This window comes from Centruroides sculpturatus, unplaced genomic scaffold (genome assembly GCF_000671375.1).
Source record: "Centruroides sculpturatus isolate CEXI.00-Female unplaced genomic scaffold, Cexi_2.0 scaffold572, whole genome shotgun sequence".
Classification (NCBI taxonomy): domain Eukaryota; kingdom Metazoa; phylum Arthropoda; class Arachnida; order Scorpiones; family Buthidae; genus Centruroides; species Centruroides sculpturatus.
The window spans coordinates 359,470-379,055 of record NW_019386150.1 but is presented as its reverse complement, the minus strand read 5'-3'; the positions used below and the strand labels follow the sequence as shown (position 1 = coordinate 379,055).

The window sequence follows — 19,586 nt, the reverse complement described above, 5'->3', positions numbered from 1 at the left end:
GATACAAAATGCTGGGTTGGGCTGCTAAAGATGGTTGGGGCAGACTCCCTAGTAACTATGTGAAATTCATATATATTAATACTTTCAATATATGATGATTCAATATATTATACGGTTGAGCATCGATTATCCGAATATCGATCAACCGAAACATCAATTAACTGAAAGCTTTCCAGTAGGCGAATTTAAGTTTCCGCTAGTGCTGTGGCACTGCAATATTTGGCTATGTTTTGGGCTACTCCAATATTATTTTTATTGGTGTGCATGTTTTAGCTGGCAGCACTGGCACGACCATGAGAGGGTACTTAAGGATGTGCCAGGATTTGAACAAATTTCAACATGGGATAGGTTAATATATTTTTTCATACATAATCAGTTATCCAAAAAATTATTTTCTGAACAACCCCAGTCCCCAATTGATTCAGATAATTGATGCTCTATGTATATTCAATCATTTAGAGAAAAGAACTATTAAAATGAGGGCATTTATTTCTTCTTCTTCTTCAAAAAAAAAATACAATTGATTTTGAAGAAAATATATGTTGTTGTTTAAAATTCATTTTATTTAATTCACTACACATCAATACTTAATAAATTTTCACATAATCTTAATAACACTACAGATTACATTCCTAATCATGTTAAATTTTTTCTGATTATTATTTAAAATTAGCATGCCATTATGAAATATATTCAGGGTATTACAAGATAATTTAGCAAATGTTTTCTCAGAAAATTTTTGTGTTGTGAAACTTTTTGAAGACTTCATTAATTGAAAGCTTCCAGAATATGATGATAAAAAATAACCTAAATGTAACATTAGTTTTATGTTTAACAATATAAATTTAAAAGTTTTCTCTTGGATTATAAGAATTTTTTTGGCTTTAATTTTTAGGATAACAATCAGAGATTTATTAAAAATTTCATTATAATGCAGTTAAATTCAAAAATATAATGCATTATATTTGTTTGATACTTGCTGTGAAAAGTGTAGAAAAACATACTTAGGATGCTTAATAGCATGTCTGACATGCTATTAAGCATTATTTTTTAAAATTAATTTTCTACAATTGTCTACATTAGTAATGATAAAATAATAATATCTAGATTATTTTAATGATGATGTATTTCAGAATGTAATTGGACTATGGCAGACTTCTTTGATATGTCATAGACACAAACAGTAAATAAAAATTCTTACAACAATTCTGTCAGAAGATTTTTCCAAATAGACCTGTCATATATACTGTATGTAATAAATATTAAACTTGAATAATGCAATATGTTTCTGGATGTTAACTCAGCTGAGAATATCATTTTGTGAGAATAAGAACAAATGAGTTTATTTTTGTTCTTTGCAAATGATGACAAATTACCAGTTTGAGAGGACAAAAAATTAACTAGACAAATGTAAATCAGAAATTGTAACATTGTGATCCTTATATTATTTGCTATCATATTTTAAGTCTGTAGCTCTTAAATGATATGTTTTCAAAAACATTTTATAGCTCAAAAATTATATGAGAGCATCTGGTTACATTATCTTGCAAAATCTTGTATATATGTAATACTGTAAACTAATTTTTTGTTTTAAATTATGAAATCTTATTTTTTAATGAAACTTTTACTTTTTCCAAAATCTTTGAGTGTTTAAGTTTTTTTTATTAAAGAATGTTTAAATTAATTTATTTACAATTTCAATATTAATTTATTTTAATGATATTTTTTAAATAATTATTTTTTATTACTGATAACTTATATTATCAACTAATATGATTTTTTTTTGTATGTCTATTATTTATCTGCATTAAATTTATTTTAAAATTAGTATTTTTCATATTATGTTCATTCTATCCATAATAAGTTTGCATGATTATATCTTTTTTGAAAGTCATTTGAAAACACATACATTTCAGGTATACCCTCCAAACCATGACCCCTCCATGATGTCCTCCAGTCTTCCACCCATGTCCACATTTCGGGGTCCGTCCAGCAACACACACAACATGCCCCATTCATCAGCCTCCCCTTTGTATGGCCAGAGCAACACCTCTCCCAGTTCCTTGTCCTCCCAACCAACTTCTCAGACAGGGGATACTCTGGGAAAAGCATTAGCATCTGTAAGTTATTTTAAGTACAGGATCAATAACTGTTAATTTAATATAAATATGGGTATATTATCTTTATCAGATACAAATATTTTATTTGTACTGAATTAATAAATGAGACTAATAGAGATTAATAGATAAGTTAAGACCAAAATGTGAGTAGGGAGGGAAAAAAGACAACTTCTAGAAACATAAATTACATTAATGTACAAAATACTTTGAAAAACCAATAATTTTGTAAAAATATATTTAATGTTTTGTAAATTTCAAAATGTTTTGTACATAGTTTCATGTATTAATTAATATAACTTGTTTAAAAATATTTTTATATAGTATGGAAATTATGAATATGAAATGATTCATTTATGTCTGAATGAAATGGGGAAGGAACATAGGTCTAATGGAGAGAGTTGTAGTGAAGGAATAAATGTGACTACTTTTTAAAAGAATTTAACAAAACAGAAATACACTGTTTGTTATTTTTCTTATGTTATCAGACATTAAGTTTCTAATATGAACAATGTAACAGAAATGATAAATTGTAATAAAAATTAAAATCAATTAAACTGTAGCAAAATGAGAAAATGAATGATTTATATACTAGTTACAATTTTTAAAATTAAAAATATTGAACAATTACATAAATTAACATGATTTTAAATTGTATTATTTGTTGCTTGTAAATAAATGATAGATTCAATGATTATAATGCTTAAAGAAGCAAAAGCAATATTGTATTTTTTAAAGCCATTTTTTGAGCATCCATCCTATAGTTCAGATCTATTCTTTCAGATTTTGAAACTTTTCTTTATTTGAAAAGATTTTTGGCTGTTTAGTAAATGAGCAATGATGATAATGTGTGGATTAGGTCTCTGTCAGAAGAATCATTCAAACTGTGACTTGCTAAATTCCAGAGATGATAAATGTTTAACTAATCATGCTAATTACATAAAGAAATAGTAACATGTATGTGCATTATTGCTTATAACTGTCATGTTTTTATTCTTGTTTAATTTTTAAAGATTAGGAAAACTTTTTTCTGGATACCCTTTTTTTTTATTAGAGATTGAAAAGCTATGGTACAAAGGGTATCTAGATACAAATATTTTACTTTTATATAGTTATATTGTAACAGTTTAACACTATAAGTAATTTTTAAAAAAATTATAGTTTTGTATAGTATTTATTGTGTAGTTATTTATTACTATTTTATCCCTCAAACATTACAGTATACATAAGTAATGACTTTCTAAGCTCTCATTGTATTTTGTGATTAATTTATTGAACTTATATAAATTTAATAATACAGAATATTTCAGAATAATTTAATCAGATGTATTAAATTTGTGCTTGATTAATTTTAAGCTTGTGAAGTTTTTGATACATATTTAAAAATTTTGAAACAAAGTAATGTTTAAGTGCTATAAGTCAAAACAGTGCTTTTTTGAGTATTTCAAATTTCATTATCAGAACAAACATTGAACTGTAAACAGATTCCAGCATCAGATGTTGAAATCTGTTTGTCTTTTAGTGTTTGATCTGATAATGAGATATGAAATATTTTAAAAAAATAAAGAAATAAAATTTAATTGTAATAAAATGTTCTGGCTTAGTGAACTGTATATCTTTAATTTTATTTGAAGGAATTATTTTTATTATGAAAGATGGAGTCAATAATTACAAGGAAGTTGATATGTATTATTTATAAAGCATAATTTCAATATACAGTGGGTGATCGGTTAATGAATAGGACTGCGAACAAATTGGACAATGAACACTTTCATGAAAGATTTTTATGTTCAAACACGTTTGGATAAAGAACACCTCACAGAACAAACACAAGAAGAAGTGACATAAAATAATGAATACCAATTGGTTTTTCCTTGTCTCCAGATGACAATTCAAAACCTTTCAGAGTGAAGGAGATGTCAACATTGCTGCTCAACCCAATACTGATTGGATATTACTCCGAACTTTGAAACTCCCACTTGTAATTCCAACCTTTCTGACAGAAAGAATTTTTTATAGTCTTCACGAATTTTTTATAGTTTTTATAGGGCACTCGTTAAGCTTTGCATCAGTTTTTATTTTTGAAAGGTTAGAGTTTAACTGTCCCATCAGATATTCATTAATATTTCACACCAGATTTTGAATTCTGTCTGGACCTCATATTTAAATAATGTTTTTGTGTGCTAGTTGATTTCTGTTCTATGAATTTTTGTAAAATGTTTTTCTGAACATTTTATTTAAAAAAGAAACTGATAAGATTATGAAGCCTAAAAAGAGTGGGTTATCAAGAACTGTGCTCACCATAGAAACTAAGCAAGAGATAATAGCCAAGGTAGAGAGTGGGCAGATGTCTGATGTTGCTAGGCAGTATGACTTGAACAGGTCTACAGTAGGCACAATCTTAGCTAAGAAAGTTGTAATCAAGAAGACTCAGCAGCTAAAGGAGTAACTAAAATCACATGTGAGAAACAAAGATGTGTCATCCATAAAAAATGGAGAACGATTTGGATAAAAGAAAGGAAATTAAAAGAAATGTAACTAGTATGACTATCATTCAAGAGAAAGCTAGAGAAATTTTTGGAGAACTGAAGAAACAAACTCCACATTTGTCACATGAGGAGATAGAATTCAAGGTGTTTTGAAGCATGTCAGTTCTTCTCAACAATGACATTAAAAACATTTTGGAAAGAAAAATTTGATATTCTTGAAACTATCTGGCTCATTCAAAAGGCGTAGTCAGAAGTCACTCAAAACAGTTGAATTCTGATTGGCAAAAGCCATGTCCCACCTGCATTAAGCGAGATGGAGATGAAATCCTTGAAATTGTGACAACTGCTAGAGATCTCAAATTGGAGGTGAATGAAGATGACATTGAGGAGCTCATAGTGGAACCTGAAACTGATCTGACAACAGAACTCCAAGAACTCTTGTATGAAGAACACCAAGAATCTCAGCGAGATGTGTTTTCTTCTGAAAAAGAAGATGAAAGAGGACCAATGCCTACATCTGCTATTAAAGATCTTTTGAAGAAATGGGAGGATGTCAGAACAATAATCTTAGAATGGCATCCAAACCAGGTTCAGAAGAATAGATTTGAGGATCTCTACAACAACAACGCTATTAATCACTTTCAAAAAATCCTGAAGGAGAGAGAAAAGCAATCGACATTGAACAGATTCTTTAAAGCCCCACAAATGGAAAAAGAACATGACTGATAGAAATGCAAGAATATATATGTATATATTATTATACAAATAAATAAATGTAGTAAGAAAGTATATAATCATTTATTTACTTTTGGGGACCTCTAGAATGAATTAATCAAATTCTCATAAAAATCTGTGGTAACTTGATAATCAGTTAAAGAATAATTCATGTAGTGAACGTGGTCTTGGAATGGACTATGTTTGTTAACTGATCACTCACTGTACAATTCCAAAAGTAGGCTAAACAATGTAATGAGAAATAAAAGCTTTGCTTTTCAGTAATTATCCATTCTAGCATTCCCAACAATGATAACATCATTGTCAAGTGAAACTTTTAATGTTTCATTTAGTAAGTGAAGTAGTAATGTTTGTCATATAAAAGCCAATAGTAATTAATTAAGAAAGAAAAAAAATTAAAATTTGAAGTAACTTTCAAGCTAACACTGAATGAGTAAACAGTAGTTACAGACTTGAAAATATTATATTTCTAATAATGTAATGTTACAATTTTTTATGAAGTTGTTGTGTGTGTTTAATCAATAATTAAAGATATAATAACATTTTATTAAAGTTATGTTTAAAATGAGTTTTAATTTTTTAAATTCCAGTTATTTAACATTAAATTATATTGAATAAAAATATATATTTTAATATTGTTTGCAGATTTATCCCACAGAGCCTCCAGTTAGCAGCTTCCCTTCAACTCCTGCAACACCAGTGAGTTCTCCAACTCCTCTTACAGGTAATATATTTTTTATATTACATGCTAGTCTAAATATCTGACATTATCTAAAGAACTGTATTGAAAATGTTTTAATTGGATAAAATTTCCTTATGGTTAGCTAATGGCATGTAATCTATGATACTTGTAGATATGTTTACAGTGATAATAACACAGAAAATTTTGTTGGAGGGTAATGACACTACATAAAAATAGTTTCACCATAGAAGTTTCCAAAATATACCTGTACTGTACATATATAATACAGTAGAGCATCAATTATCCGAAACAATTCAGGACTGGGGTTGTTCAGATAAGTGATTTTTCAGATAACTGATCAGTTACGAAAAAATATATTAAATACAAAACTGTACTGTATATATTTTGTATCACATGGCTTACAAATACATATCTTACATAAAGTAGTACATTAAAGTAGGCCTACAGTTTAGGTTGGCAGGGAGGGGGAGAGTGCTGCAGCATCACAGCACTAGCAGAAATTTGAATTTGCCTACTGGAACACTTTCGGTTAACCGATGTCTCAGTTGATTGGTATTTGGTTAATTGATGCTCTACTATATACACAAAACTCAAATTGTTAGCAAAAGTTGAGTCTGAATTACCAGATTTTTTTCAGACTATTTTTTAGACTACCAATTAAGAATGGGTTTAATTTAATCTCTGCTTCCAGTTAGTCCTTTCTTTCAGAATTTTTTAAGAAACTTAATTAAATTTAACATTAATTTCTAATTTTTAATATTTACACAAGAATATGACTTTATTGCCTGTCTTTATGCCTAGTTAAAATTTTCCTTTATTATTGCCTGAGAATCTGGCAGTTTTGGCTTAAGTTTAGTTCAAGATGTTAATAAATAATAATAAATTTAATAAATGTTTTGCTAATAAAAATATTTTAATGCTGAAAGACAGTGTGTGAGAGCTGTCTATTATGTACATTTGCATCAAGTGCATCCAAAGGTCGGTCCACCAGTGGTCGAGCGGTCTTTGTACCCTGAACACTGGGAGTTCAGTTGTGGGTTTGCATCTTGCTCAGACGGGCTGGCCATGTGGAGTTTTCCAGGTTTTCTCCACATCTGTAATGCCTAAATAGGGCTAGTTTCCCTTAAAAAGACCTCCTGGAAGGCATCTCCCTAGGCAGATCGCCCAAGTGTTGCGTTGCCATAACTAAACTAAACAAAGCATCCAAAGGTCTTTCAACTGTAATGAAAATGTTTGATACATAAACAAATGGTAAACTCATGGGAGGTCAGAGGACAAATTGGACTATCAGATTGGTTAATTCCTGCCATAATTTTGACATTAAAAAAATAGTTATATTTGTTTAATTTTTGTAAAAACAGACTTTTTATGATTTTGTTTATTTATAAAAAATAAAATTTATGTATCAGGAATGAACCCATGCCCTTTGCGTTATACTGGAATTCAATCAGCTGAAGCAATATAAATGAACCAAAATATTTATCAGATGTACTTAATTTATTATTTAATTAATTTAAGCTTAAATAATTTTTAGTCTATATCTGCACAAAGTAGAATTTTTTTCTTTTCAGTTGTCTACAATGTTAAACATAGCTAGTCCTTGATGTTTTTTTTAAAATTAAAGGAATTTATTTTTTACATTTAAAGCCAACTTTATTAACCATGGAAATAACCATTAGCCAAACTAACCATTTTACCAATAATGACTAATTATGTATAGTACATTAGTATTGTATGTCATTTTGAGGGCAATGACTATTGTTAAGAGGTTAAAAATAGAATTTTTAGTTGTTGGGTTGTTGTTTGGAGGTTATTTTGTATGCATTTTTGTTTGAAAAGAAATGTTTCTGAAAAAATATACATTAGTTCTTGCCATTAAAGCATATAATCTTTTTCTTTCACATTGGAAAAATTCTCAGATGTTGTACTTGGCATATATAATTGACAACTTCTGAGTTGTTTAGTGGTGAAAGCTTTGATATCAACATGTCAAAAGTTAAAGAAATAACTTTATTTAGTTATTAGCTAATTACATTTATTTTACTGTAATTCATTGACCTAGTAGTAACAATATGAGAGATAAATGATTTTTATGAAAGAGGATGGAGAGGAGAAAAACTTCAACAATTTTTTCTATAAACAGTTACTAGTTATTCCTTCCACTAGTCAGAATTAGAAAAGGTTTTTCATAAACAGAGATTCTGTACAATAAATACAGTATAATAAAGTGGCATTAGACATATGGTTTTTAAGGGCATATTTCAAAAATTTGCTAATAACTTTTAAACGAGGAAGATCTTTATCTGGAGGTACCATTTGTTTTTATAAATGTTACCAAATTCATTTTATATTTTGCAAGAATTTCTACTTTAATTATTAAAATGTCCTGTAAATTTTCTCCATAAAGGCATGTTTTAGTTTAGTTTTTATCTGTTGTTAAAACTTTTTATTGAGGTTAATTATATTTTATGCAATATGATATCACTTCTGTAACTGCATATGATGCTTCCTTGTTTGTNTCTTCATTTATTTTTCTTTTCCATAGTTTTAATTTTTTTTTTATAAAAGCTGAAATTTTCTCAATTGACTTTAAAAGGTGCATGTTGCTTCCCTGCAGGGAGAGATTTAGAGCATTCAGCTTTTCAAAAATATCACATAAGTATGCTAATTTTACCAAAAAATCTTCAATCACAAAATTTTTGGCATACTTGTGGTCTTCCTCTTAAAGAATAATATAAATTTCCTGTCGCAGTTCAAACATACGAGACAAAATATTATCTCGAGAGAGCCATCGCTCTCTTGTGGTGGTGATTTGTACTTTCTCAAAGTGCTGTAGTACAACAAAGACGTATGCTCGGATCCCACATTCTCACATAGTTTTTCGAAAAATCTTGCCTTCAATGGCCATTTTTTATAAAGTTTACTACATGTACTACATATTATGGTTCAATGCAGGACTCAGATATTTTGATGCAAGTGCTTCCCTGTGAATAATGCAATGGGTCCACAGTGCATCAAGGTCTTTGCTTTGAAAAAGAGCTTGCAATCCTCCATAATATCCAGACATAGAAAGAGCACCATCAGTAAAGATACAAATGCATTTGGTCCACTCCAAATTATTTTCAGATATAAAAATATCAAGGATCTCAAACAAGTTGTGAGCCTTAGCACCAGCAGTAATACTTTTACAGAAGAGAAAGTTTTCTACAATGTTATTATTATCTATAAACTGTACATAGCAAATCAAGTGATCATCATTATTATTATTATTATGTGTCCTCATCCAGCTGCAACCCAAATTTCTTCCCTTCTTTTTTCAATAACTGGACATTGGAGGTCCTTCGTTATGTGCTGTATTCTGTGACTGATAGTGTTATTGGACAAAGGCACTTATGAAAGCTGCTTCCCAGCAGACTCACAGATCATAATTTTCACCATATCTATAGCAGCCGGTAGAATGAGTTTTTCTGCGATGGTATGAGGATAGAATTGCAAAATATAAAAAATTTTGCAATTCTATGTACCACCTTTATTACTGAGTTAATGATTTGCATCTTAGATGCAAATCATTAACTTTGACTGCTAGATGTTGCATCATTAACATTGTCTGCTAGATNGATATGAACAATGTAACAGAAATGATAAATTGTAATAAAAATTAAAATCAATTAAACTGTAGCAAAATGAGAAAATGAATGATTTATATACTAGTTACAATTTTTAAAATTAAAAATATTGAACAATTACATAAATTAACATGATTTTAAATTGTATTATTTGTTGCTTGTAAATAAATGATAGATTCAATGATTATAATGCTTAAAGAAGCAAAAGCAATATTGTATTTTTTAAAGCCATTTTTTGAGCATCCATCCTATAGTTCAGATCTATTCTTTCAGATTTTGAAACTTTTCTTTATTTGAAAAGATTTTTGGCTGTTTAGTAAATGAGCAATGATGATAATGTGTGGATTAGGTCTCTGTCAGAAGAATCATTCAAACTGTGACTTGCTAAATTCCAGAGATGATAAATGTTTAACTAATCATGCTAATTACATAAAGAAATAGTAACATGTATGTGCATTATTGCTTATAACTGTCATGTTTTTATTCTTGTTTAATTTTTAAAGATTAGGAAAACTTTTTTCTGGATACCCTTTTTTTTTATTAGAGATTGAAAAGCTATGGTACAAAGGGTATCTAGATACAAATATTTTACTTTTATATAGTTATATTGTAACAGTTTAACACTATAAGTAATTTTTAAAAAAATTATAGTTTTGTATAGTATTTATTGTGTAGTTATTTATTACTATTTTATCCCTCAAACATTACAGTATACATAAGTAATGACTTTCTAAGCTCTCATTATATTTTGTGATTAATTTATTGAACTTATATAAATTTAATAATACAGAATATTTCAGAATAATTTAATCAGATGTATTAAATTTGTGCTTGATTAATTTTAAGCTTGTGAAGTTTTTGATACATATTTAAAAATTTTGAAACAAAGTAATGTTTAAGTGCTATAAGTCAAAACAGTGCTTTTTTGAGTATTTCAAATTTCATTATCAGAACAAACATTGAACTGTAAACAGATTCCAGCATCAGATGTTGAAATCTGTTTGTCTTTTAGTGTTTGATCTGATAATGAGATATGAAATATTTTAAAAAAATAAAGAAATAAAATTTAATTGTAATAAAATGTTCTGGCTTAGTGAACTGTATATCTTTAATTTTATTTGAAGGAATTATTTTTATTATGAAAGATGGAGTCAATAATTACAAGGAAGTTGATATGTATTATTTATAAAGCATAATTTCAATATACAGTGGGTGATCGGTTAATGAATAGGACTGCGAACAAATTGGACAATGAACACTTTCATGAAAGATTTTTATGTTCAAACACGTTTGGATAAAGAACACCTCATAGAACAAACACAAGAAGAAGTGACATAAAATAATGAATACCAATTGGTTTTTCCTTGTCTCCAGATGACAATTCAAAACCTTTCAGAGTGAAGGAGATGTCAACATTGCTGCTCAACCCAATACTGATTGGATATTACTCCGAACTTTGAAACTCCCACTTGTAATTCCAACCTTTCTGACAGAAAGAATTTTTTATAGTCTTCACGAATTTTTTATAGTTTTTATAGGGCACTCGTTAAGCTTTGCATCAGTTTTTATTTTTGAAAGGTTAGAGTTTAACTGTCCCATCAGATATTCATTAATATTTCACACCAGATTTTGAATTCTGTCTGGACCTCATATTTAAATAATGTTTTTGTGTGCTAGTTGATTTCTGTTCTATGAATTTTTGTAAAATGTTTTTCTGAACATTTTATTTAAAAAAGAAACTGATAAGATTATGAAGCCTAAAAAGAGTGGGTTATCAAGAACTGTGCTCACCATAGAAACTAAGCAAGAGATAATAGCCAAGGTAGAGAGTGGGCAGATGTCTGATGTTGCTAGGCAGTATGACTTGAACAGGTCTACAGTAGGCACAATCTTAGCTAAGAAAGTTGTAATCAAGAAGACTCAGCAGCTAAAGGAGTAACTAAAATCACATGTGAGAAACAAAGATGTGTCATCCATAAAAAATGGAGAACGATTTGGATAAAAGAAAGGAAATTAAAAGAAATGTAACTAGTATGACTATCATTCAAGAGAAAGCTAGAGAAATTTTTGGAGAACTGAAGAAACAAACTCCACATTTGTCACATGAGGAGATAGAATTCAAGGTGTTTTGAAGCATGTCAGTTCTTCTCAACAATGACATTAAAAACATTTTGGAAAGAAAAATTTGATATTCTTGAAACTATCTGGCTCATTCAAAAGGCGTAGTCAGAAGTCACTCAAAACAGTTGAATTCTGATTGGCAAAAGCCATGTCCCACCTGCATTAAGCGAGATGGAGATGAAATCCTTGAAATTGTGACAACTGCTAGAGATCTCAAATTGGAGGTGAATGAAGATGACATTGAGGAGCTCATAGTGGAACCTGAAACTGATCTGACAACAGAACTCCAAGAACTCTTGTATGAAGAACACCAAGAATCTCAGCGAGATGTGTTTTCTTCTGAAAAAGAAGATGAAAGAGGACCAATGCCTACATCTGCTATTAAAGATCTTTTGAAGAAATGGGAGGATGTCAGAACAATAATCTTAGAATGGCATCCAAACCAGGTTCAGAAGAATAGATTTGAGGATCTCTACAACAACAACGCTATTAATCACTTTCAAAAAATCCTGAAGGAGAGAGAAAAGCAATCGACATTGAACAGATTCTTTAAAGCCCCACAAATGGAAAAAGAACATGACTGATAGAAATGCAAGAATATATATGTATATATTATTATACAAATAAATAAATGTAGTAAGAAAGTATATAATCATTTATTTACTTTTGGGGACCTCTAGAATGAATTAATCAAATTCTCATAAAAATCTGTGGTAACTTGATAATCAGTTAAAGAATAATTCATGTAGTGAACGTGGTCTTGGAATGGACTATGTTTGTTAACTGATCACTCACTGTACAATTCCAAAAGTAGGCTAAACAATGTAATGAGAAATAAAAGCTTTGCTTTTCAGTAATTATCCATTCTAGCATTCCCAACAATGATAACATCATTGTCAAGTGAAACTTTTAATGTTTCATTTAGTAAGTGAAGTAGTAATGTTTGTCATATAAAAGCCAATAGTAATTAATTAAGAAAGAAAAAAAATTAAAATTTGAAGTAACTTTCAAGCTAACACTGAATGAGTAAACAGTAGTTACAGACTTGAAAATATTATATTTCTAATAATGTAATGTTACAATTTTTTATGAAGTTGTTGTGTGTGTTTAATCAATAATTAAAGATATAATAACATTTTATTAAAGTTATGTTTAAAATGAGTTTTAATTTTTTAAATTCCAGTTATTTAACATTAAATTATATTGAATAAAAATATATATTTTAATATTGTTTGCAGATTTATCCCACAGAGCCTCCAGTTAGCAGCTTCCCTTCAACTCCTGCAACACCAGTGAGTTCTCCAACTCCTCTTACAGGTAATATATTTTTTATATTACATGCTAGTCTAAATATCTGACATTATCTAAAGAACTGTATTGAAAATGTTTTAATTGGATAAAATTTCCTTATGGTTAGCTAATGGCATGTAATCTATGATACTTGTAGATATGTTTACAGTGATAATAACACAGAAAATTTTGTTGGAGGGTAATGACACTACATAAAAATAGTTTCACCATAGAAGTTTCCAAAATATACCTGTACTGTACATATATAATACAGTAGAGCATCAATTATCCGAAACAATTCAGGACTGGGGTTGTTCAGATAAGTGATTTTTCAGATAACTGATCAGTTACGAAAAAATATATTAAATACAAAACTGTACTGTATATATTTTGTATCACATGGCTTACAAATACATATCTTACATAAAGTAGTACATTAAAGTAGGCCTACAGTTTAGGTTGGCAGGGAGGGGGAGAGTGCTGCAGCATCACAGCACTAGCAGAAATTTGAATTTGCCTACTGGAACACTTTCGGTTAACCGATGTCTCAGTTGATTGGTATTTGGTTAATTGATGCTCTACTATATACACAAAACTCAAATTGTTAGCAAAAGTTGAGTCTGAATTACCAGATTTTTTTCAGACTATTTTTTAGACTACCAATTAAGAATGGGTTTAATTTAATCTCTGCTTCCAGTTAGTCCTTTCTTTCAGAATTTTTTAAGAAACTTAATTAAATTTAACATTAATTTCTAATTTTTAATATTTACACAAGAATATGACTTTATTGCCTGTCTTTATGCCTAGTTAAAATTTTCCTTTATTATTGCCTGAGAATCTGGCAGTTTTGGCTTAAGTTTAGTTCAAGATGTTAATAAATAATAATAAATTTAATAAATGTTTTGCTAATAAAAATATTTTAATGCTGAAAGACAGTGTGTGAGAGCTGTCTATTATGTACATTTGCATCAAGTGCATCCAAAGGTCGGTCCACCAGTGGTCGAGCGGTCTTTGTACCCTGAACACTGGGAGTTCAGTTGTGGGTTTGCATCTTGCTCAGACGGGCTGGCCATGTGGAGTTTTCCAGGTTTTCTCCACATCTGTAATGCCTAAATAGGGCTAGTTTCCCTTAAAAAGACCTCCTCGAAGGCATCTCCCTAGGCAGATCGCCCAAGTGTTGCGTTGCCATAACTAAACTAAACAAAGCATCCAAAGGTCTTTCAACTGTAATGAAAATGTTTGATACATAAACAAATGGTAAACTCATGGGAGGTCAGAGGACAAATTGGACTATCAGATTGGTTAATTCCTGCCATAATTTTGACATTAAAAAAATAGTTATATTTGTTTAATTTTTGTAAAAACAGACATTTTATGATTTTGTTTATTTATAAAAAATAAAATTTATGTATCAGGAATGAACCCATGCCCTTTGCGTTATACTGGAATTCAATCAGCTGAAGCAATATAAATGAACCAAAATATTTATCAGATGTACTTAATTTATTATTTAATTAATTTAAGCTTAAATAATTTTTAGTCTATATCTGCACAAAGTAGAATTTTTTTCTTTTCAGTTGTCTACAATGTTAAACATAGCTAGTCCTTGATGTTTTTTTTAAAATTAAAGGAATTTATTTTTTACATTTAAAGCCAACTTTATTAACCATGGAAATAACCATTAGCCAAACTAACCATTTTACCAATAATGACTAATTATGTATAGTACATTAGTATTGTATGTCATTTTGAGGGCAATGACTATTGTTAAGAGGTTAAAAATAGAATTTTTAGTTGTTGGGTTGTTGTTTGGAGGTTATTTTGTATGCATTTTTGTTTGAAAAGAAATGTTTCTGAAAAAATATACATTAGTTCTTGCCATTAAAGCATATAATCTTTTTCTTTCACATTGGAAAAATTCTCAGATGTTGTACTTGGCATATATAATTGACAACTTCTGAGTTGTTTAGTGGTGAAAGCTTTGATATCAACATGTCAAAAGTTAAAGAAATAACTTTATTTAGTTATTAGCTAATTACATTTATTTTACTGTAATTCATTGACCTAGTAGTATCAATATGAGAGATAAATGATTTTTATGAAAGAGGATGGAGAGGAGAAAAACTTCAACAATTTTTTCTATAAACAGTTACTAGTTATTCCTTCCACTAGTCAGAATTAGAAAAGGTTTTTCATAAACAGAGATTCTGTACAATAAATACAGTATAATAAAGTGGCATTAGACATATGGTTTTTAAGGGCATATTTCAAAAATTTGCTAATAACTTTTAAACGAGGAAGATCTTTATCTGGAGGTACCATTTGTTTTTATAAATGTTACCAAATTCATTTTATATTTTGCAAGAATTTCTACTTTAATTATTAAAATGTCCTGTAAATTTTCTCCATAAAGGCATGTTTTAGTTTAGTTTTTATCTGTTGTTAAAACTTTTTATTGAGGTTAATTATATTTTATGCAATATGATATCACTTCTGTAACTGCATATGATGCTTCCTTGTTTGTATATAATATAAAATTATTTTTAAAAATTAAATTGAAGACAAAGTCTGTTGAAAAAAGGAATCACCATTTATTCACATTCAATGTTCTGGAATACAAACTTTTGATAACTAACCTTTCACTGTAGGCTACTTGGCCATCAAAATTAAAAATTTCCTTAAAAACAAAGAAAAAAAAAATATCCTATTGAAAACACAAGTTTAAAAATTGGAACTGCCAATATTACAGATGTCTTCTTTCCTTCCGTCCTTACCATTTGGGGATGTTAGAGCTTTTATCTATCAAAGCAAGAGCTGGTAAATATAGATTTTCAGCTGCCCCTGGTGATGAATCTTATATAAAATTATTGTGTACAAATATGAAATTGTTTTTATTTCTTTGTAAAAGAAAACTTCTTTCATCTTAGTAATCCTGAAATTGCAATCCCTAGTCTTCACTTCATGTCAAAGAGCCTGAATGCAAAAGCTCTTTTAGGATGATTACAAAGTAAGGCATTCATGAGAAATTCTAAATAATAGTTACGCAGATGCTTTGATGGGCAGAGATAAACGTTTGATGAGAAGTTAATCTGAATGAGAGATTGTTGAATCTTTAGTCTGCATGAAGTAAGATGAAGATGGCATATCAGATTTTTTAGTATATATACATACCATATTATTAGAATATTTTTAGCTAAAATGTAAGATTGTAAAATTTTATCATGATGATGTGTAGTTTTAGTAAAATTCTTTCTTACTTTTTCTCTCAGAGTTTAATAGGTTTCAAAAATGCTATATTTCTTTCAACAGAGTTATAAGTTTTGTTTTAAAGGTAAATTTAAATCCTAAATTAAGGAGTATTTTGTGTGTGGAGATAATGTTCTGGATTGTTAATTTTATTTTATTTATGCAGCTAAATTAAAACAGAATTTCTATAATGATGGATATTTACATTTGCAGAATGCATTACTCTGAATTTTAATTTATTTCTTTGGAATAATTTCTCTTAATTTTCTGTAAATCTTTGTTTATATATGTGCTTCAAGTATGTGATCCTGTACAAATTCTTATTGCATTATATTTATCTAATGATAATATGGCTTCATATTTTCAAATATCTGAAATTTAATCATTTAATTATGTGGGGAGATAAATAAATAAGGTTCTGAAATCTGGTATGATAGGAAGAATTTATTTACAAGAATGTGAGATACACAGAATGATAGTCCCATCTGTTCTCTACTTTCCAATGTAACTAACTATCGTCAGTTTGCAAACATTTGTTTCCTCATTTACCAGTACCTCAAATTTCCAGCAAATTAGTTTAATGAACCAAATATACAAATGTTTTCAGTTTACAAAATAAAATGAAAATGTTTTTTATTTGTTTATTAAACCTATTTGCTGGAAAGGTGTGAATGGTGTTGATTTTACAAGAAGGTTGTGTTCAGAGCATAAAAAATGCACTGCACCTGAATATTAACATCATCATTGTTCTGAAAGCTTTTCCCTTACAGTTTCTTGTTCAGTGTAGAGAGCAAGTGAAAATCACTTGGCACTAAATCAGACTGTAAGGCAGATGTTTCAAGTGTTCCCAACCCAGTGGCTGTAGCATTGTGCAGGCATATGTTTCATCCACAAAATGACACCCACATTCAATAGACCTGGTGACTTTTGCTTTTTTTTAATTGCTGATTTCAGCTTGCAGAGAATTGCACAGTAATGAGCAGCACTGACAGTTGATCTGTGTTCAAGAAGTTCCACAAGGAAAACTCTCTTGGTGTCTCAGAAAACTGTTAAGAAGACCTTCCCTACAGAATTTGTTACTTTGAACTTTTTTGGAGTATGGAGTGGAAGCACACTTATGTGTCTCCATTCCATAGATGCAACTTTCAATTTGGGGGTGAAGTGGTGGTGGGCCATCTTTTGTCTTCTGTCACTGCCCAGTCCAGAAAGGCATTTTTATCCTTCTGACAACAAATGAGGTGTTCCAAACACAAACCCATTCAATCATGATTCATAGCTATGAATTGGCGAGACACCTATCTTTCAGCCATTTTTCTCTACCCTAGTGTTTCTTGAATGATAATGTGAACTGTACCAAAGGAGATTTCCAACCATTCAGCCATTTCACACAATTTGATCCTTTTGTTTTCTTGAACCAAAGAATTCATGCGTTTAACATTTTCATTCTCAGAGGATAGTCAACCAGCTTACTGTTCATCTCACAAAAGTCACTGCCCACTGGAGTACTCTGGATACCATTTCCACATGGTCTGTTCAGACATAAATTTTTACAAACCTTCTGTAAATTTCATTCCTGGATTGATATCTAGCCCATTTTTACTAAATACAGTCCCTATTTCCTTATTAGTCAAGCTCTCTATAATTTGAATTTCTGATATCTCTTTCTGCCAACAATGCAGCAGATACACTTGGAATGGTAAACACTTCCTAAATATGACTGCTATGCATGACTAGGACATGCCAGCACCACCAGACGTGTCACTACCTGGGAATGTAGTCTGCATTCTTACAAATCATCTAATGGAGATATGCCAGACCACTGAAACTTATTTATTGATCTCTCGTTGTATATCAGGTTTTGTAATTTTAATTTATACTTTAATTCTTGTTCTGTAATTAGAGTTCATGAAAACCGAAGTGAATGTTTATAAATAATATATTAATGTTAGTTTTCAAATATTTTTTTATTACTAAAAGTAAATTTATTGACATCTGTATGGAATATCAACATTTTTATAAATAAAAGTACAGTTTATGTCATTCTTAATAATAACATTTTTATTTAAAGAATAATTTGAATTTGTGATTTTTACACTTCACATTTATTTACTTCAAATAAAATTTTAATTCTTTACAGCTGTCACACATTGGTCTCGAAACACTTCACAGGCAGCTGCTCCACCTACAGCCTATTCTGATGGAACAGTGTTACCATTGGTGGGAACTGAATTTAAATTTTTAAATAGCATAATTATTTATAGTAGTATTAATAACTCAGTTATTATTAAGATATATTTTAAATTTAAATTTTTATTTTAAATAATAATAATTTTATTACATATTATTATATAATTAATTTGATTACATGATTGTTATATAATCATTACATGTAATCAAGTTTATACAGCTTATACAATTTAGTTCATATAAAATTAATGTTGAATTTTAAGTTCTCTTTCTGATTATATTAGTGAAATTTTATTTTGTTTTGTTCACAAATTTTTCTGTATTTTGCATAGGAATGCATGATCTGATCTGATGTTACTTAAAATAAAACATACATGGATTTATTTTTTTACAGTTAAAATATGATTAATTATTATATTTTGTCTGCATGGTTATTGTTGCTTCAGTCTTCAGTTGCATGTAGACTGGCTTTGACTACTCCTTGACTACTAATGTAAAAATTTGGTTGTATAATTGATCGAAAAGTTTGAGCTTGCTATTTAGCTGCATGTCTTTTTGTTTAATTCTGTGTCTATGTTCTGAACTCTAGCAAGCTAGAATGGAAGACAGATTTGATGAAGCCATAAACTATCTTAGAGATGATGTCGAGGTAATGATTTGAACTATTTTACATAACATTCCTTGAGCTTATTTGATTAGTGTTAATTTTATTTATTTTCTATCAGGTAGGTATTTGGTAATTAAATCTTGGTTAATTCTATATTTCCAAAATTATTACTAGAGCTGAAATCAAAGGAGTTTAATTGTTAATGATATAACTAGAGAATACTTCTTTTTAATTAGTTGATTGATATGCATTTTGTAATTGTTTTTAGATAAGATTTTCTGGAAGATTTTTTCAAATAATAAACAAATAACTATTTCATATGAAAAGATGAGAAATATTTATATTTTGACATTTTGTAAAAATTTATCAATTTTGGTGATAGTAAATGTAATTGAAAATTTTTATTTCTTTGAAATATTTTTTTTTTTTTTTTGTTTTATTTCTACAGATGTCTTCTTTCCTTCC

General features: G+C 29.1%; 1 protein-coding gene across 1 annotated transcript in view; it reads left to right on the top strand.

Annotated features, from left to right (window-relative positions):
* The window catches only part of LOC111613818 (transcription factor 4-like), a 254,159-nt gene that overhangs the window by 127,373 nt on the left and 107,200 nt on the right, over positions 1 to 19,586 (top strand). The window contains exons 7-9 of the mRNA XM_023355168.1: positions 1,917 to 2,120; positions 5,987 to 6,065; positions 18,465 to 18,544. Coding sequence (XP_023210936.1) covers positions 1,917 to 2,120; positions 5,987 to 6,065; positions 18,465 to 18,544 — 363 coding nt within the window. The remainder of the gene's footprint in view (positions 1 to 1,916; positions 2,121 to 5,986; positions 6,066 to 18,464; positions 18,545 to 19,586) is intronic.